Source organism: Carlito syrichta, unplaced genomic scaffold, assembly GCF_000164805.1.
Source record: "Carlito syrichta isolate Samal-C Ts95f unplaced genomic scaffold, Tarsius_syrichta-2.0.1 Scaffold308235, whole genome shotgun sequence".
Lineage (NCBI taxonomy): Eukaryota > Metazoa > Chordata > Mammalia > Primates > Tarsiidae > Carlito > Carlito syrichta.
This window is the reverse complement of record NW_007252331.1, coordinates 1,796,164-1,811,035: the sequence shown is the minus strand read 5'-3', so window position 1 is coordinate 1,811,035 and position 14,872 is coordinate 1,796,164. Positions and strand designations below refer to the sequence as shown.

The window sequence follows — 14,872 nt, the reverse complement described above, 5'->3', positions numbered from 1 at the left end:
ATGTGGATGATGTAAAGAGAATTTAAACAGCATATCTTGGAAGGTGGATATCTGGGATCAAAGTCTTCATAGAGCAGGTGAACAGAGAAGAGGTAGGTCGTTACCAGTAGAAGGAACTGAGGGACATGAGAATGATTGACTTGTTTTTGCTTTGGAGTTTTTTGTAGAAGTTGGTGTCATTGGAGTATTTTTTGAAGAGACGGAAGGCATAGTTTATTTGTAGTGGAACCAGGCTTTCAGAGAGTACAGGGAAATAGACTTGGCAGGGAAAGAACACAGGAAGGAAAGTCAGTGGATAGTGAGTATAAAGAAACATGAGAATAAGAGAAGGCAATGTTAACATCCTTCCAGCTCCTTATCATAGATTCTAGGCAATTACTTTTCAACTCTTACATAAAACCCCTTTGAGATTGTTGCCATCTGATGATTACAACCAGCTGTCTTTTTTGCTATTATCTGGTCACTCTCCTAGATATAGTATCATTCATTAGGAACTTGGGCAATTGAACATTCTTCCATTCTTGTTTAGTCCTTTATATCATTGGGAAACTGGACATTCTTCCATTCTTGTTTAGTCCTTGAGGTGAAACACCTCAATAGCATAGCCTAGGACTAGGTTAACCCTAACCCCATGTGAATGTTCTGTCAATATAGGTAATGGTACTGGAAGAAATTGTAATTTGGTATGTATGTAAGCTTTTAATTCTCTATATATTTAATGTCTTTGTGTGTGTGTATATGTGTAGGTTAAATGTATCTTTAGAATACAGTATGAAGAGGTCTTGTATATTCAAAGGCCTATTGAAGAAGACAGAAGAAAATTTTTCCAGGAATTGATTCTCAATCAGGCATCAATGGCTCCACCACGAAGGAAACATGCTGGTAAAGTTCGTAAAGCCTAAAGGAAAATGGGGGGTTGGGGGATGGAATTAAGAAACGCCCTTTCTTGGAGTCATTTTTTTTAAAGGCTTTCTTCATGGAAATGAAGACAGTTTGTCAGGTTCTGTTTATCTTTAGATGGACATGTGGGAGTGGCCATTGTTGTCACCTGTCTTGAGATTGGAAGTACAGCCTTGTTGTGAAAGCTTTTCTGAGCGGAGCTTCTTCTCCTTATTACTTCAGTCTAGATCCTCTGGTAGATTTCATTCTGAGACTCAAAAAGTCAAAGTGAGAAGTCTTCAGGTCTGCTCTGTTTTAGTCACTTTAAGTGCCCAGGACTTGAACTGCCAGGTTGTGAACACAGGTGTTGTGCTCATTTCTTTGTGGGCCAGGGTAGATTTGATGAGCTAAGAGTTGGTTAGAACATTTGCCATTTCTAATTCACTTATTAATTTTTCAAATACTTATTTAGGACCCACTATATTTGATGTTTTATGCTAGGCATTTGAAAATCTATCATGCGTTAGATTTTTCTTGTGTTTGGACTCAAAGCTTTAAGAGGGGCCTCGAGAATTTGCCAAATTTCAGTTTCCTGTTATAAATAAGGGCTGCATTCTAAGTCATTCAAAAGAGAGTTTCTTTTCCTAATCTTAAAGTTGTGTAAAGGATAATAAGATCTATTTGCTTAATCTTTCAATCTCTTCTGGGAAGTAGCAGTCCTGTTTGGTAAAAAAAATTTTAAGCCTCTTTACCCTTGTTCCATCTTTTTGTTTCTTATGGTCATTCCTGAAGGATATTAAATATATTCTCCATCCCTGCCAAGTCCTTACTTTCCCATATTCTTACAATTTTTTTTTGGTTTTTCATTTGTTGTATTATCCACCATTTTAGTAATTTTATTGTTCTTTAGTGACTCCTTTCCAGTTTTTCTCAGTGCTTTAAGAATGAACAGCTGTCAAATTGCTATAGTTATGAATTTTGTTTTCCAAAAACTTTGGGAAATTCAGTATGTAAATTATACCTTCTGATTATTTCGTTGCTTGTTTAAGATTAATTCTTTTTAAGTTGCTTCTATTGACTTCTATTTTTCATCTTAGGGGCCATTTAGAACCAACAAAAATAGTTAGAATTTTAATCCTGAGCTTTAGTGTGATATCAGGGAACTCTTTCAGGAATCAGTAAATATGATTAGGGAAGTTGATACTTTACCTTTAAGAAGATTTTTGGTTTATCTTAGAGTAGATAGTGAACACTATGGATTTCACATACAACATTTGAGACTGATTTTACATCTCCTTCATTACGTACCTAGGTTTCCTTTTTTTTAGTTCCTACTTTTTTCTTTCGCTTCCTCCCTACAGGTGCCATTTACTCTCCCTACTCTGTTGTACTCAGACTGTAAGTGTCAGAATTCTTTTGGGAACAGGAAGGATCAAATAAATGTTATTTGCCTTGTTATACTTTTCATAGATATAAGACAACCTCATTTTGAGAAGCAGTTTTTAAACAAGATTAACTTAAGAAAATTGGTGTATAGTACTTTACTTGAAGATAGTTATGTTGATTTGAAGTATTTCTCTTAAGTTGTATATAAATAATATTTCAAAGTCAAATTTTTTTTAAAAGTATGCTTTTGTAGTTATTTTATAAAGTGAAGCCTTCCCTAACTTCCGTTCTCATGCAAATTTTTGCTTGCTATATTTGCATGGTTCACTTATATAGTCATGCACCGTGTAATGACGTTTTGGGCAATGATGGACCATATATGTGATGGTGGTTCCATAAGATTGTAATACCATATTTTTATTTTGCCTTTTCTATGTGTAAATATGTTAGAGACACAAATACTTACCATGTGCTACAACTGCCTACAGTATTTAGTAGTAATTCAGTAAGTCAGTACAGAAACAGGCCATACAAATGGATAGCCCAGGAATATGGGGCTATTCCATATAGCCCAGGTGTATAGTAGGCTATGCCATCTAGGTTTCTATAAGTACGCTCTATGATGTGCACACAATGAAATGGCCTAATGTTGTGTTAGAATGTGTCACTGTTGTTAAGTGGCACATGACTGAATTTATAATTCTCCTTTTCTTTAAAGAATTTTGGAGAGAATGCCAGGAAAGTAATTGAAGTCCTGGCCCATCTTGTTGGAGTCTTAATATTCTCTTCTGTTTTCTTCAGCTCTTTGTGCTATGGAAGTGCTTCCTCTTGCACTACCTTCTCCACCTCGTCAATTATCAGAATCAGAAAAAAATCGGATGGAGGATCAAGAGGAAAATACTTTAAGAGAGTTGCGGTTGTTTCTCAGGGATGTAACCAAGAGGCTGGCCACAGATAAACGCTTTAACATCTTCAGCAAACCGGTGGATATTGAAGAGGTCTTGTTTCAGTAGTGTGCAAACAGTGAAGTTGAACTGGCTAAAAGAAAAAAAATATTGACATCTTTTTTTGGAAGGAAAAAAAGCAAAGGCATGGATGAATATTACCCCTAGCCTATAAAATTTTAATCCATGTGATAACAACTGATGTCATCAGTAAACATCTGGTGACTTTGGATGAAATTAGTGACCAATTTGTATATGTCCTTTTAATTATTATTGATCTTTGTGATCTCTTACTCTTCAGTTTAAGAAGAGAATTAAAAATTACTTTAGTGAAAGGTCCATACTAGACTATTTTTATTCCAGGATAAATCCTGCTCTCAAAAAGTATATTGGTATTAACCAATCAATACCAGTTAATATTGGCATTTCCCAAATTATGTATACCTCATCAAAAGAGGTGGCTAAGAAACTGAAATTTCTTTGGCTTTCATATTTTGGAAATGCCTGTGCTAAGATGCTGTTTGAAGTTAAACACATTCTATGCAGCTAAAATTATTTTCTCTCTAAGGATTTTCTGTGCTTCCAGTGGAAAATTTCTAACTTTCTGTGTGTATTGTTTTGTGTGCTTGTAGGAGCATGGTTTGTAATGATGAGAAAAGACATTTTCCATTTGGAATCTGCTATATTACTATTGATAGAATTTTTTCTATTTTGTTTTTATCCTGGGATAATATAGTATGTGAATGGGCACAATGTAATCTTTACTGGCCTCCTTCTTATAGTTCAGACTCCATGTTTGAACAGCTTTTGTGTTTTTAGTTTTTTTTTAATTTCTTTAAAAAAAAAATTTGAATTATGAAATGTTTAAAAATACAATGTTGTATCCTAATTGTAAAATCTTTGCTTTTGGACCTGAGCAGATTCCTTTGGAACCATTACCTCAACTGTGACTGGGAAGAATGAGCTAGCATTACATCCCCTCCCCACTCCCCTGCAAGTTTGAAAATATGCTTTCCCCTTTTTTGTATTAAAGGGACTATCTATAATTTTATTTTTATATTTATTCACAATACATACTTCTAAAATAGTTTTTTTCTCATTTGATCCTTTCAACAATTTTGCAAAATCATTATTATTTTTCTTTTGCAGCTGAGGAAACAGGCTTGTTGGAAAATGATATAGTCAAGACTTGAAACTTTTAAAAAAATGTCAAGCCCACATTTCTTATCATAGCCACCTTAGATCTTTTTCCACTGGGATAACAGGAATGCCTATTTTGCTTTTCTAATGAATACATATAACTTTATATTTGTGGAGCATTTGTTTCCCTTCATAATGTTTTCAAATGACGTTAAAACTATTAACTATTAGGTTTTAAATAAATATTTGTGTATGTTCCTTCCCCCTGCTCCCTTAGGTATATTTGGACACCTGTTAATGGATAAAGACTTATTCCCAGTCAGCATCCCATGCTGGGATTAAACTAGTTTTGCTTTTGCTGAGGAAAACTTTTTCTTTCTAACAAGAAAAGATTGTCAGATTTTCAAATGCCACCAGTAATAGAATAAGTTTTATAAATGATGGTGAGCCAGTAGAAAGGGATAAGATGTTGGTTAGATAAAAATTTTATTCAAGGGTTGTTTCTCTTGCTTTCTCCTTTGTTCTTCTCAGGTTCATTCTGTTTCTGGTTTTGTCTGCTCTCAAGCTGAAAGCATAGGAGTCTCTGGGAAGGATGGAGAAGGGAAAACAAGATAACATTTAGATAATTTAAATCATAAAAGTTTTTATTTAAGTAAATAATTTGAAACTTTATAAACTTCCATAGCAGACTGCAAAGGACGACAAAACTTTAGAAAATAAATGTTGAATTTAAAATTAAGCATAGGTGGTAAAATTTTACAGTCTTTAACAATATAAATTTCTATAGTGATTTTTAGTTTATGAAACAGTTTCTACTTATACATAGGCATTTATGTCAAATGCCAGAACCAAGAATCCAACTAAATATCTTCTGAAGTATTACTTGTTTCAGTATAGCTCTACAATGTTCCCTATAAGAAGTTTGTGACTAGCTTTTCACTTCCTAGAAGCTGAAAAATAAAACACATATACATCCCTACCTAATATTTTTATAAGTAATCTTAAAAATTTGTAAATGTATATATATAAGTTGTGTATGTGCACGTGTGTGTGTATGTGTTTATAAATTTAAAAATCATGGCATTGATGCCATCTAAAATTATGAAAAAACTAGCCCTACTTTCATAGAGCAGAAATTGCTCTATCCCCAGCAGATGTTCCTGGACTAATTTTAGACATTACTGCTGACTGCTTTTATGTTAAACCTTATTACTTGATTGGAGATTTGCATTGGAGAAGGCAATATATAGATTGCTAACGTTTTCTTATTGATCAATGATATATAATCCATTGGACAAATCATGACTTAACGTCTCCTATTTTAGGTTATCTCCCAGAAAAGCAGCATAGAAAGCAACATGTTTGTTTTTGTTTGTTTGTGGATTTGTTTTTTTCTTTGGGACAAGTCCTACAAATCTTTTAATAGTTAGGGAAAAATACTTTGTTTCATCATTTAATTGACTCAGAATGTTTGTAATGACTCCAAAGGAGTGGAAAATACTTTCCATGAAACAATTTACCCTAGAAAATCGAAAAAGAAAGAAAATTTTTGTTGAAAGTTTGAAGATACTTACCAGAAGAACTTACCTAATAATATGAAAAGTCTATGTTTTTTCTTTTCTTGAAATAACATTTATTAATGTTTATTGGATGCATTTGCCCATACATTCTCTTCTTAGGTATGCCCAAAGGATTAAAAAAATAAAATAAAAAACCCCCAAACCCTGACATAGTTGTTTTCAGATTTCAAGAACAAAAACATTTCAGAGTTGATTTAGATATGACTTGGAAACTGAAGCTTTTCATGGAAAGTATTACAGAGAGTAACTTTAGTAACATAAACAGCACTGTAATTTTATCTTTATCTGTAATTCTTTTTTAAATATCTAGATTCAATTTTTTAAAAACTTTGTCTTTATTTTGTGTTTTAATGAACTGAGTAGATCATATGAAAAACCAGAAGTTATTTTCATTAAAATATCCTGTTTGTTTTAGGTTTCAGATTACCTTGAAGTAATCAAGGAACCGATGGATTTATCGACAGTAATAACTAAAATTGATAAACATAATTATCTGACTGCTAAGGATTTCCTGAAAGATATTGACCTCATCTGTAGCAATGCTTTAGAGTACAATCCAGATAAGGACCCAGGAGGTAAGGATGCACAGAGTGATAATTAATAAAAAAAGTTTGTAGTTTTAATACTAAATCATGCCTTTGTTTTAGATAAATTAATTTTCATGATTCATTATTGTTTTTAGAAACTTTTTAATAAGGAACTAGTAGTCTACTTAAAAATAATTGTTTATAATCCCAGTGCTTTGGGAGGCTGAGATGGGAGGATCTCTTGAGTCCAGGAGTTGGAGAACATCAGGTATAACATAGTGAGACTCTGTATTTTTTTTTTTTTAATGCTTAAATTAGAGGGTATTGTAGTTGTAGGTATTATGTTCAGGGTTTAGTTTCCTCATTTACTTTCCACTTTTTTTACTTGGATTCAAGGTTTGTTCAGATTGATAGAAAACTGAGTGAGAATTTAATTGAAAATTTATTTGTCAACATCATCAGTGCTGATAAACCATGGGAATTTTGAATTTGTGGGAATCCACGAGAGGTTAAGTTTACATATTAAAAGATCTCTTTATGTAGAATGTTCTGGTATGTAGATTGTGGGTATTTCTATGTAATTTTATTATTTTATTCTAATCTACTCTGTACTCAAATATGTAGTCCCAACTTCATGGTCCAGGAAATACCACCAGGAACATATCTATAATAAAACAAGATGAGTTGATTTATTATAAACCTTATAGGATTTGGGCTCGTGTTAAGTGACTTGGGGTAGAGTGTAAGGAAGTGGGACTTTGCAGTGGATTGGATGCTGTTAGAAAGTGGGGATAATTTTGTTATTAGATATTTTCTTTATTTTTCCTACCTCACACTTTTATGAGAGAGATTAGGTATTTTAAGAACCTGCAAGGCAAGAAGAATGGAGCAAGTCTAAAGTTGTTGATAAAGAAATAGCAGTTCTTCGTATTGGCCAGGATAGGATTAGGTTTGGTTATTTTTGTGGTTAGGATGATATTCATGTTGTTGTCTGTATTTAGACATGATTACAGAGTGGTCTTTTTTTTGTCTTGACCTATCTTAGGCACAGAGTGGCCTGGTCTGATATTGGTGTTTTGTGAAATTGTTTATGTTTAACTTAGTACAATGAGGCCTAGTTGATAGTACCAGGCCAACTCCCAGCTATGAGGAGCCATTTTTTTCTTTCTCATTCTACTAAGAATTATATTTCTTCAATAGGTAGTACTCAAATAAAATGCTTCTTATATTTAAGACATTTTAAGTTTCTGTTATTTAAAGATATTTAGAGTATAGTTTATTCTTTTTATCTGTATTTTTGGGCAGTGGTTCTGAAATCTAGTCTAAAGATGACCTGGATTTCTCAATGTCATATGAAATTAGGTATTTCTTGTCTGAATTTAAACCATAATAAATCACATATCCTTATTCTAAGGTAAGAGGCAAAATAAATTTTCTGCATAGTTAGTTCTTAAACTTTGAATTATTTTCCCCTTGTAGTGTTTGTTTGCTTTGCTGCTTTTTGAGTTATTATATATGTCTTATAGAAAAATGTCTGGAACTAGAACAAAGGAAAATACTAAAAGTATCTGTAATCCCATTACCTAGTGTTATTCCTTCTTTTCCCAGCCCTCCTAACGGATGTATTATGTGTAGAATATTTACCTACTTCTTATTTTTGCTAAAGTGACTGTGATTTTTAAAAGTTTTTGATTCTCATAACATTTTGTGAAAAACTTATTAGTTACTGAACTTTTCTCCTACATTATTTTTATTATTTTAGAAACAAGGTCTTACTCTGTACCCCAGGCTGGAGTGAAATGGTGGCTTAATCATAGCTCAGTGCAGCCTTGAACTCCTGGACTCAAATGATCCTTTTGTGTCAGGCTCCCCAATAACTAGGATCACACCCTGCTAGTTTATTTGGTTTTATTTTTTGTAGAGATGAGATCTTGCCATGTTACCCAGGCTGGTCTTGAACTCATGGCCTCAAGTGATCCTCCCATGTGGGTCTTCCAGAGGACTAGGATTACAGGCATGAGACGCTGTGCCTGTGTTCTATAAATGCTGTGACATTCTCCTATATTATTTTAATTATATATAGATAGAGTATAATAGCTAATACCCTATGGTCAGACATACTCTTCTTTTTTAGTATCCCCGACTATAAACACTGGTAAATATCTTTATTAAAAAATTTTATGTAGATTCTTAATTATGTCTTTAGATTAAATTCCTTAAAGTACAATTTCTTTTTTTTAATTTTTTGCGTTGGAGTCTCACTCTGTCACCCAGGCTGGAGGGCAGTGTCACGCTCCCAGCCACTGCAGTCATGACCTGCTGGGTTCCTGCAATCCTTCTGCTTCAGCCTTCCAAGTAGCCAGAACTACAGGCACGTGTTACCAAGCCCAGCTAATATTTTTTTTTATTTATTGTAGAGATGAGGTCTTGCCGAGTTGCCCGGGTAGGTCTTGATCCCATGGGCTCAGGCAATCCTCTCACCTCAGCCTCCCAAAGTGCTGGGATTACAGGCTGAGCCACCGAACCCGGCCTAAAGTGAAATTTCTGGACCAAAGAATATATATCTTTTAAGGCTTTTAATCTGCATTATTAAAATTTTCTCTAAAATTATTATTTTCTAAATTATTCCACCAGCAGCAGGTCCACTGTTAACCAGTATAGCAGGTTTATGTGAGAAAGTCTCCTTCAGTTGGATGCCATTCTGCAACAGGATGTATGGGTTGGATGTCAGCCTCGTTTTACTCTCTTCTCTTCTTGGGGTCCTATGTGAGGGTACAACCCACACAAGGGTCTATTTCGTGGCTTTGATCAGTATCTGAGAGTACTCGTATGTCTACACCCTCAGTCTGTTTTGGAAGACACAGAGACAACTGAGATTGTGAAGTATGTAATGACAAGGCTTTAGTCACAGTTCTATTGTTTCCTAATTTTTTAACTTTGACCAATTTAAGCCCTCTAAGCTTTAGTTTTCTAAACTGTGAAATAGGGACAGTAGTAGTATTCTTTAATTGAGGCAGCTGTAGGGATTGAATGAGGAAGTGTATTAGGTTTAACTTTATGAAATTGTCATTTTCATATGGTTCAATATAAATATGTTAAGCCCTTAGCCTAGTGCCTGGGACATGGTAGGTGTTCCATAGAGGTTAGCTGTTGATATTTGTATTCTTCTTATCAGTATTTAAATTGTACTGTAATTTTTCATAAATTGGTTCCTTAGTGGGTATGTATTTGTTCTAGATGACTCTTTATACTTTGTGCTTATTATAGTTCCTTGACCAAACTCTACATTTACTCCTATTCTGAAACAAGTCTAGGGACTAGTAGTGAAAATGAATTTGAGTACTGAGAGGAAGTCCGATGAGAAGATCAATTCATATTTTCCCTTGTATTGCTATTAACATTGCTCTTAAGGAAGAAGCAATGCTTTCTGTGCATAATAACTTTTTACTACAAAATGCAGTTGTATAATCAAAGAATATGACTCTGCTCACAGCTGGAGTTAAGATGTGGTATATTTATAACTTTCTCTTTCACTCTCTTAGATACAAAATTGATATGATTCAAAGGGATTAATTTTGGCTGTGTTTAGAATTTTTCATCTTTTGTCAAGTGGCCTGTTTTTTTCTTAGCAACAGAACTACTTGTTATGTTTCAGAAAAACAACCTCGGGGTGTGTTGTGTAGCAAGTGGAAATTACATGAATGTTGTATTACTTTTACAAGCTCCCATGAGTATTTGAAAGCTTACAGTGTTCGGTTTTGCAGAACACTTGGTCATTTGGGAGAAAACTAGCATATACATAGAAGACAGAAGCCAACATTCTGAAAGCTATACATGTTGCCTAAGTGTTTACTCAGATCCTCTCCCTTGAGAATGATGTGGACAGGAATTAAATATGGAGCAAGAAGAAATTTGCCATCTGTGTTCTAAATGTGACCAACCTCTGCTTTTTGGCTCTAATTATTACCTTACAGATATATAATGTTTTCCTGCCCCCCTCCATTCTTGGTCTTGAAGTGCATCCTTCCCATACCTCTCAGACCCATTATACATACATATGTCATTTGACCAGTTTTACCGAAATTTCAGTCCTAATCTTGTAGTCTTCTCAAAATTTTCTATTTTATATCAGCTGTGTAGAAATAAAGCCCCCACATTCACCCTAGCTTTTGGAGTTCTCTGTGGTCTGCTCTTAATATACTTCTCAATTTATTTACCATAGTTGTATTTCATGAATTCTGTACTTCAGCCAAGATTATATTTATTTCTATTAGTGTTTATGAGTACCATGTGCTAATTACTGAGCTGGGTGCTTAGACTACAAAGATGACTTTGACAGTCCTTTGCCTCTTGAGACAGAGTTGCAATATATATCAGTTTTAAGACCAGTAATGCATACTGGATAACTACTGTGTGACATTATATAGACATTATTCTATATGTAATTATTTTACTAGAGCTTCCTTAACAAAATATTGTAGCTTAAATTACAAATTTATTTTCTCACAATTTTGGAGGCTGTTAGTTCAAGATGAAGGTGTTTGGCAAGTTTGCTTTCTCTTGAGACCTCTTTTCCTGGTTTGCAGATGGCCTCCTTCTCCCTGTGTCCTCACATGGCCTTTTCTTTGTACTTGTGTGCCCTTGGTGTCTTTCGTTGTGTTCAAATTTTCTCTTCTTACAAGCACATCAGTCAGATTGGATTAGAGCCTACCCATATGACCTTGTTTTATCTTAATGATCTTTATAAAGACCCTATCTTCAAATACAGTCATATTCTGGGGTACTGTGGGTTAGGGTTTCAGCATACAAATTTTGAGGGGATACAATTTAGCCCATAATATTTATATGTAAAACAGGATCACTGCTATATGGAAATTCATCAATTTTTAGAGATGACAAATATACTTACCTAATTATTGGTCATTATGATATTAAAAAGATGTTAAAATAAGGGAGTATCATAGAGGTGGCAATAATGAATAATGTCTTGAGGTGGCAGCAGATGATTATAGTGCAGGGTCATAAAGTCTATATTAGAAATAGTATACAGGGTCAGTGGCTCACAAAGGAGAAGAAACTACTTGGGGATGAACAAGATTGGGAAGGGCATTCATTCCAAGGTGAGGGAACAAAGATGTGGAAAAGATATGTCTGGAGAGATTGTGTGCTTCTGTGAAGTAGTAGTGGGGAATTCACTTCTCTACTCACTGACTTACTGATCATCCATTTATTAAATATTCTTTATATATAAATCCTGTTCATGGCTAGAGGTATACAGATGATTAGGATACAACCTTGACCTTTTAGTATCAGTTTTGGGGAGAGGTCAAGGGAGTGGTGAGGTGGAGGTTGGGAGACTGGTTAGGATTCTATTGCAGTGGCTGCAGAGAGTGAATATAGATGGCTTAGTGACCAACAATTTAGACGTGGCTGATGGAAATCTAGAATGACTCTGAGTTTGGTCTGGATGGGGGAATCTGAGCAAGTAAAATGGAGGAACAGGTTTATGGGCAAGATGTTAAATTTAATTTTGGGTGTGACAGTATGAGTTATATTTGGTACACCCAGAAAAAATGCAGACATTGTAAAGTGCTGGTTGTATATGTGGTTCTGGAGGCTAGAAAAAGTTTGGGTAAAAGACATGGTTGGGAGTTATCAGCGTATAGGTGCAAATGAGGCAGCGTATAGAATGAGAAGAGAGAGGAACCCAGGAGGAATTCTTCTTGAGGAAAGATGGGTTGCAGTTCTTGCCAATATAGGTCCCAGTCTTACTGTTTCATGACCTTTATTAAATGTATTGCCTCTTCTTGGAATGTGTATACTTTTTTCTTTTTCTTTTTTAACTGACTGTGAGTAATTGAGATAACTCACTACTTTTGGACCAGCAACACTTTTTTCTTTTTAAATCAATTTTATTGAGGTATAAGTAATATACAGGAAAATATACCTTTTAAAAGTGCATGGTTTTTAAAACAGTATTTTATTTTAAATTTTCACTTAACATTTGGGGAATATTAAATGCTAAGTTCATGAAATATTTTTCTGATTTCCTTCCAGTTATAAGTAACCCTTTTATTATTATTAATTTTTTTTTGCATCAGAGTCCCAATCTGTCACCCAGGCTGGAGTGCAGCGGCACGATCACAGCTCATCACAGCTTTGACCTCCTGGGTCCGAGTGATTCTCTGCCTGAGCTTCCCAAGTAGTGGGAGCTATAGTTGTGTGCCACCATGCCTGACTTATTTTTTAATTTTTTTGTTGAGATGGGGTCTTGCTGTATTGCCTAGGCTGGTCTTGAACTCCTGGTCTTAAGTAATCCTCCCGCCTTGGCATCTCAATGTGTTGGGATTACAGGCATGAGCTACCACGCCCAGCCACCCCTTTGTTTCTGAATCTCATTTACATGTAACTTTTTTTTTTTTTTTGAGTTGGAATCTCACTCTGTCACCCAGACTGGAGTGCAGTGGCCGCTCCCGGCCGCTGCGGCCTCGACCTGCTGGGCTCCGGCGATCCTTCCACCTCAGCCTTCCAAGTAACTTTTTTGAGACACTTACGCTTTTTTTGACCTGAAGTAGTTACTTGTTTACATATCCTTACCCTTTGTTTTAGACTCTAAGCTGATTAGGAGCAGGATCTATATAGGCATCTTGTGTGGAGCATGTTTTTATTTTTTATTTTTTATTTTTTTGAGTTGGAGTCTCAACTCTGTCGCCCAGACTGGAGTGCAGTGGCTGCTCCCGGCCACCACAGCCTCGACCTGCTGGATTCCGGTGATCCTTCTGCCTCAGCCTTCCAAGTAGCTGGAACTACAGGCATGCGCTATCACACCCGGCTGATTTTTTGATTTATTGTAGAGATGAGGTCTCGCCAAGTTGCCCAGGCTGGTCTCAAACCCGCGGGCTCAGGCAATCCACTCACCTCAGCCTCCTAAAGGCGCGGGATTACAGGCTGAGCCACTGAGCCCGGTGGAGCATGTTTTTAATAAAAGTGGCCAGTGAATAAATTTTATCATTTGTTCTCTTGTAAAGTATTAACTCTAGGAGATGTGGATTAGATAAAAATTATAAAACAGAGACATGATAACAATGCAGATATGTAGAAATATGTATTAATATTGATAATATACAAATATGACCCGAACCAGTAAATACAATAAAATTTCTTATTTATGAAATAGTTTAGGATGTAAAATCATAATTTGAAAATTAGTTTTTCTTAAAAACATTGTTCATCCTGTCATCCCAGCACTTTGGGAGGTGTAGGCAAGAGGATTGCATGAGCCCACGGGTTTGAGACCAGCCTGGGCAACTTGGTGAGACTTCGTCTCTATAATAAATAAAAAAATTAGCCAACTGTGCTGGTGCATGCCTGTAGCTCCAGCTACTTGGAAGGCTGAGGTGGAAAGATTGCCTGAGCCCAGCAGGTCGATGCTGCAGTGGCCATGAGTGTGCCACTGCACTCCAGCCTGGGCAACAGAGTGAGACTTCTACTTACAAAAAACAAAAACAAAAAAATATCACTCATCTTTCTTAATAACTTTACTGAAAAAACATAGCTATATACTTCGGAGTTTTTTTCATAGTGAATTAAAAAATAAAAGTTCAGCAAATGTAAAAGCAACATTTCCCTAAGTAGCCATTACTTTTTGCTGAAGATAAATGTAGGTGGTAATATCTATAGATAAGGAGACTGGAACTCAGAGAGGTTTTATAATTGTATACAAATCCAAAAATGTTATATGGCTCAACTGAGTGAATTGAGACCTGTCTTAATTTCAAAGCCTATATGTGTTATTTTGTCATGCTTATATTACTTTGAAATTTCATGGATTTGGGAAATCTTAAAATTTTAAAGTATGAGACTAAATCAAAACTGGTAAATATGTAGCTTTCATTTCTGCACAGTTTTAAAGCAAGAGTTTTAAGTCTGGTGTCCATGAGTGAGTCTCTGATCAACCACATACAACGTTATATTCATGTGTGCTTTTCAACGTTTATCCTTGCTATTTTAAGGATCCAGGTCAAAAAGATTTAAGAACCTATAATTATCATGGATATCCCTTTTAGTTTTAATATTCTTTAAGCATATGATTCTAGCTATGTATAACCTTACACACTTCTTTTTATTTTTTTTTTATTTGAGTTGGAGTCTCACTCTGTCACCCAGACTGGAGTGCAGTGGCCGCTCCTGGCCACTGCAGCCTCGACCTGCTGGGCTCCGGCGATCCTTCCACTTCAGCCTTCCAAGTGGCTGGAACTACAGGCGCGTGCTATCATGCCTGGCTAATTTTTTGATTTATTGTAGAGATGATGTCTCGCTAAGTTGCCTGGGTGGGTCTCAAACCCGCGGGCTCAGGCAATCCACTCACCTCAGCCTCCCAAAGACGCGGGATTACAGGCTGAGCCACTGAGCCTGG

General features: G+C 35.5%; 1 protein-coding gene across 1 annotated transcript in view; it reads left to right on the top strand.

The window, feature by feature from the left end:
- Positions 1-14,872, top strand: part of LOC103267753 (ATPase family AAA domain-containing protein 2B) — a 94,072-nt gene that overhangs the window by 51,790 nt on the left and 27,410 nt on the right. The window contains exons 7-9 of the mRNA XM_008065333.1: positions 747-882; positions 3,067-3,263; positions 6,345-6,504. Of these exons, the coding sequence (XP_008063524.1) occupies positions 747-882; positions 3,067-3,263; positions 6,345-6,504 (493 nt within the window). The remainder of the gene's footprint in view (positions 1-746; positions 883-3,066; positions 3,264-6,344; positions 6,505-14,872) is intronic.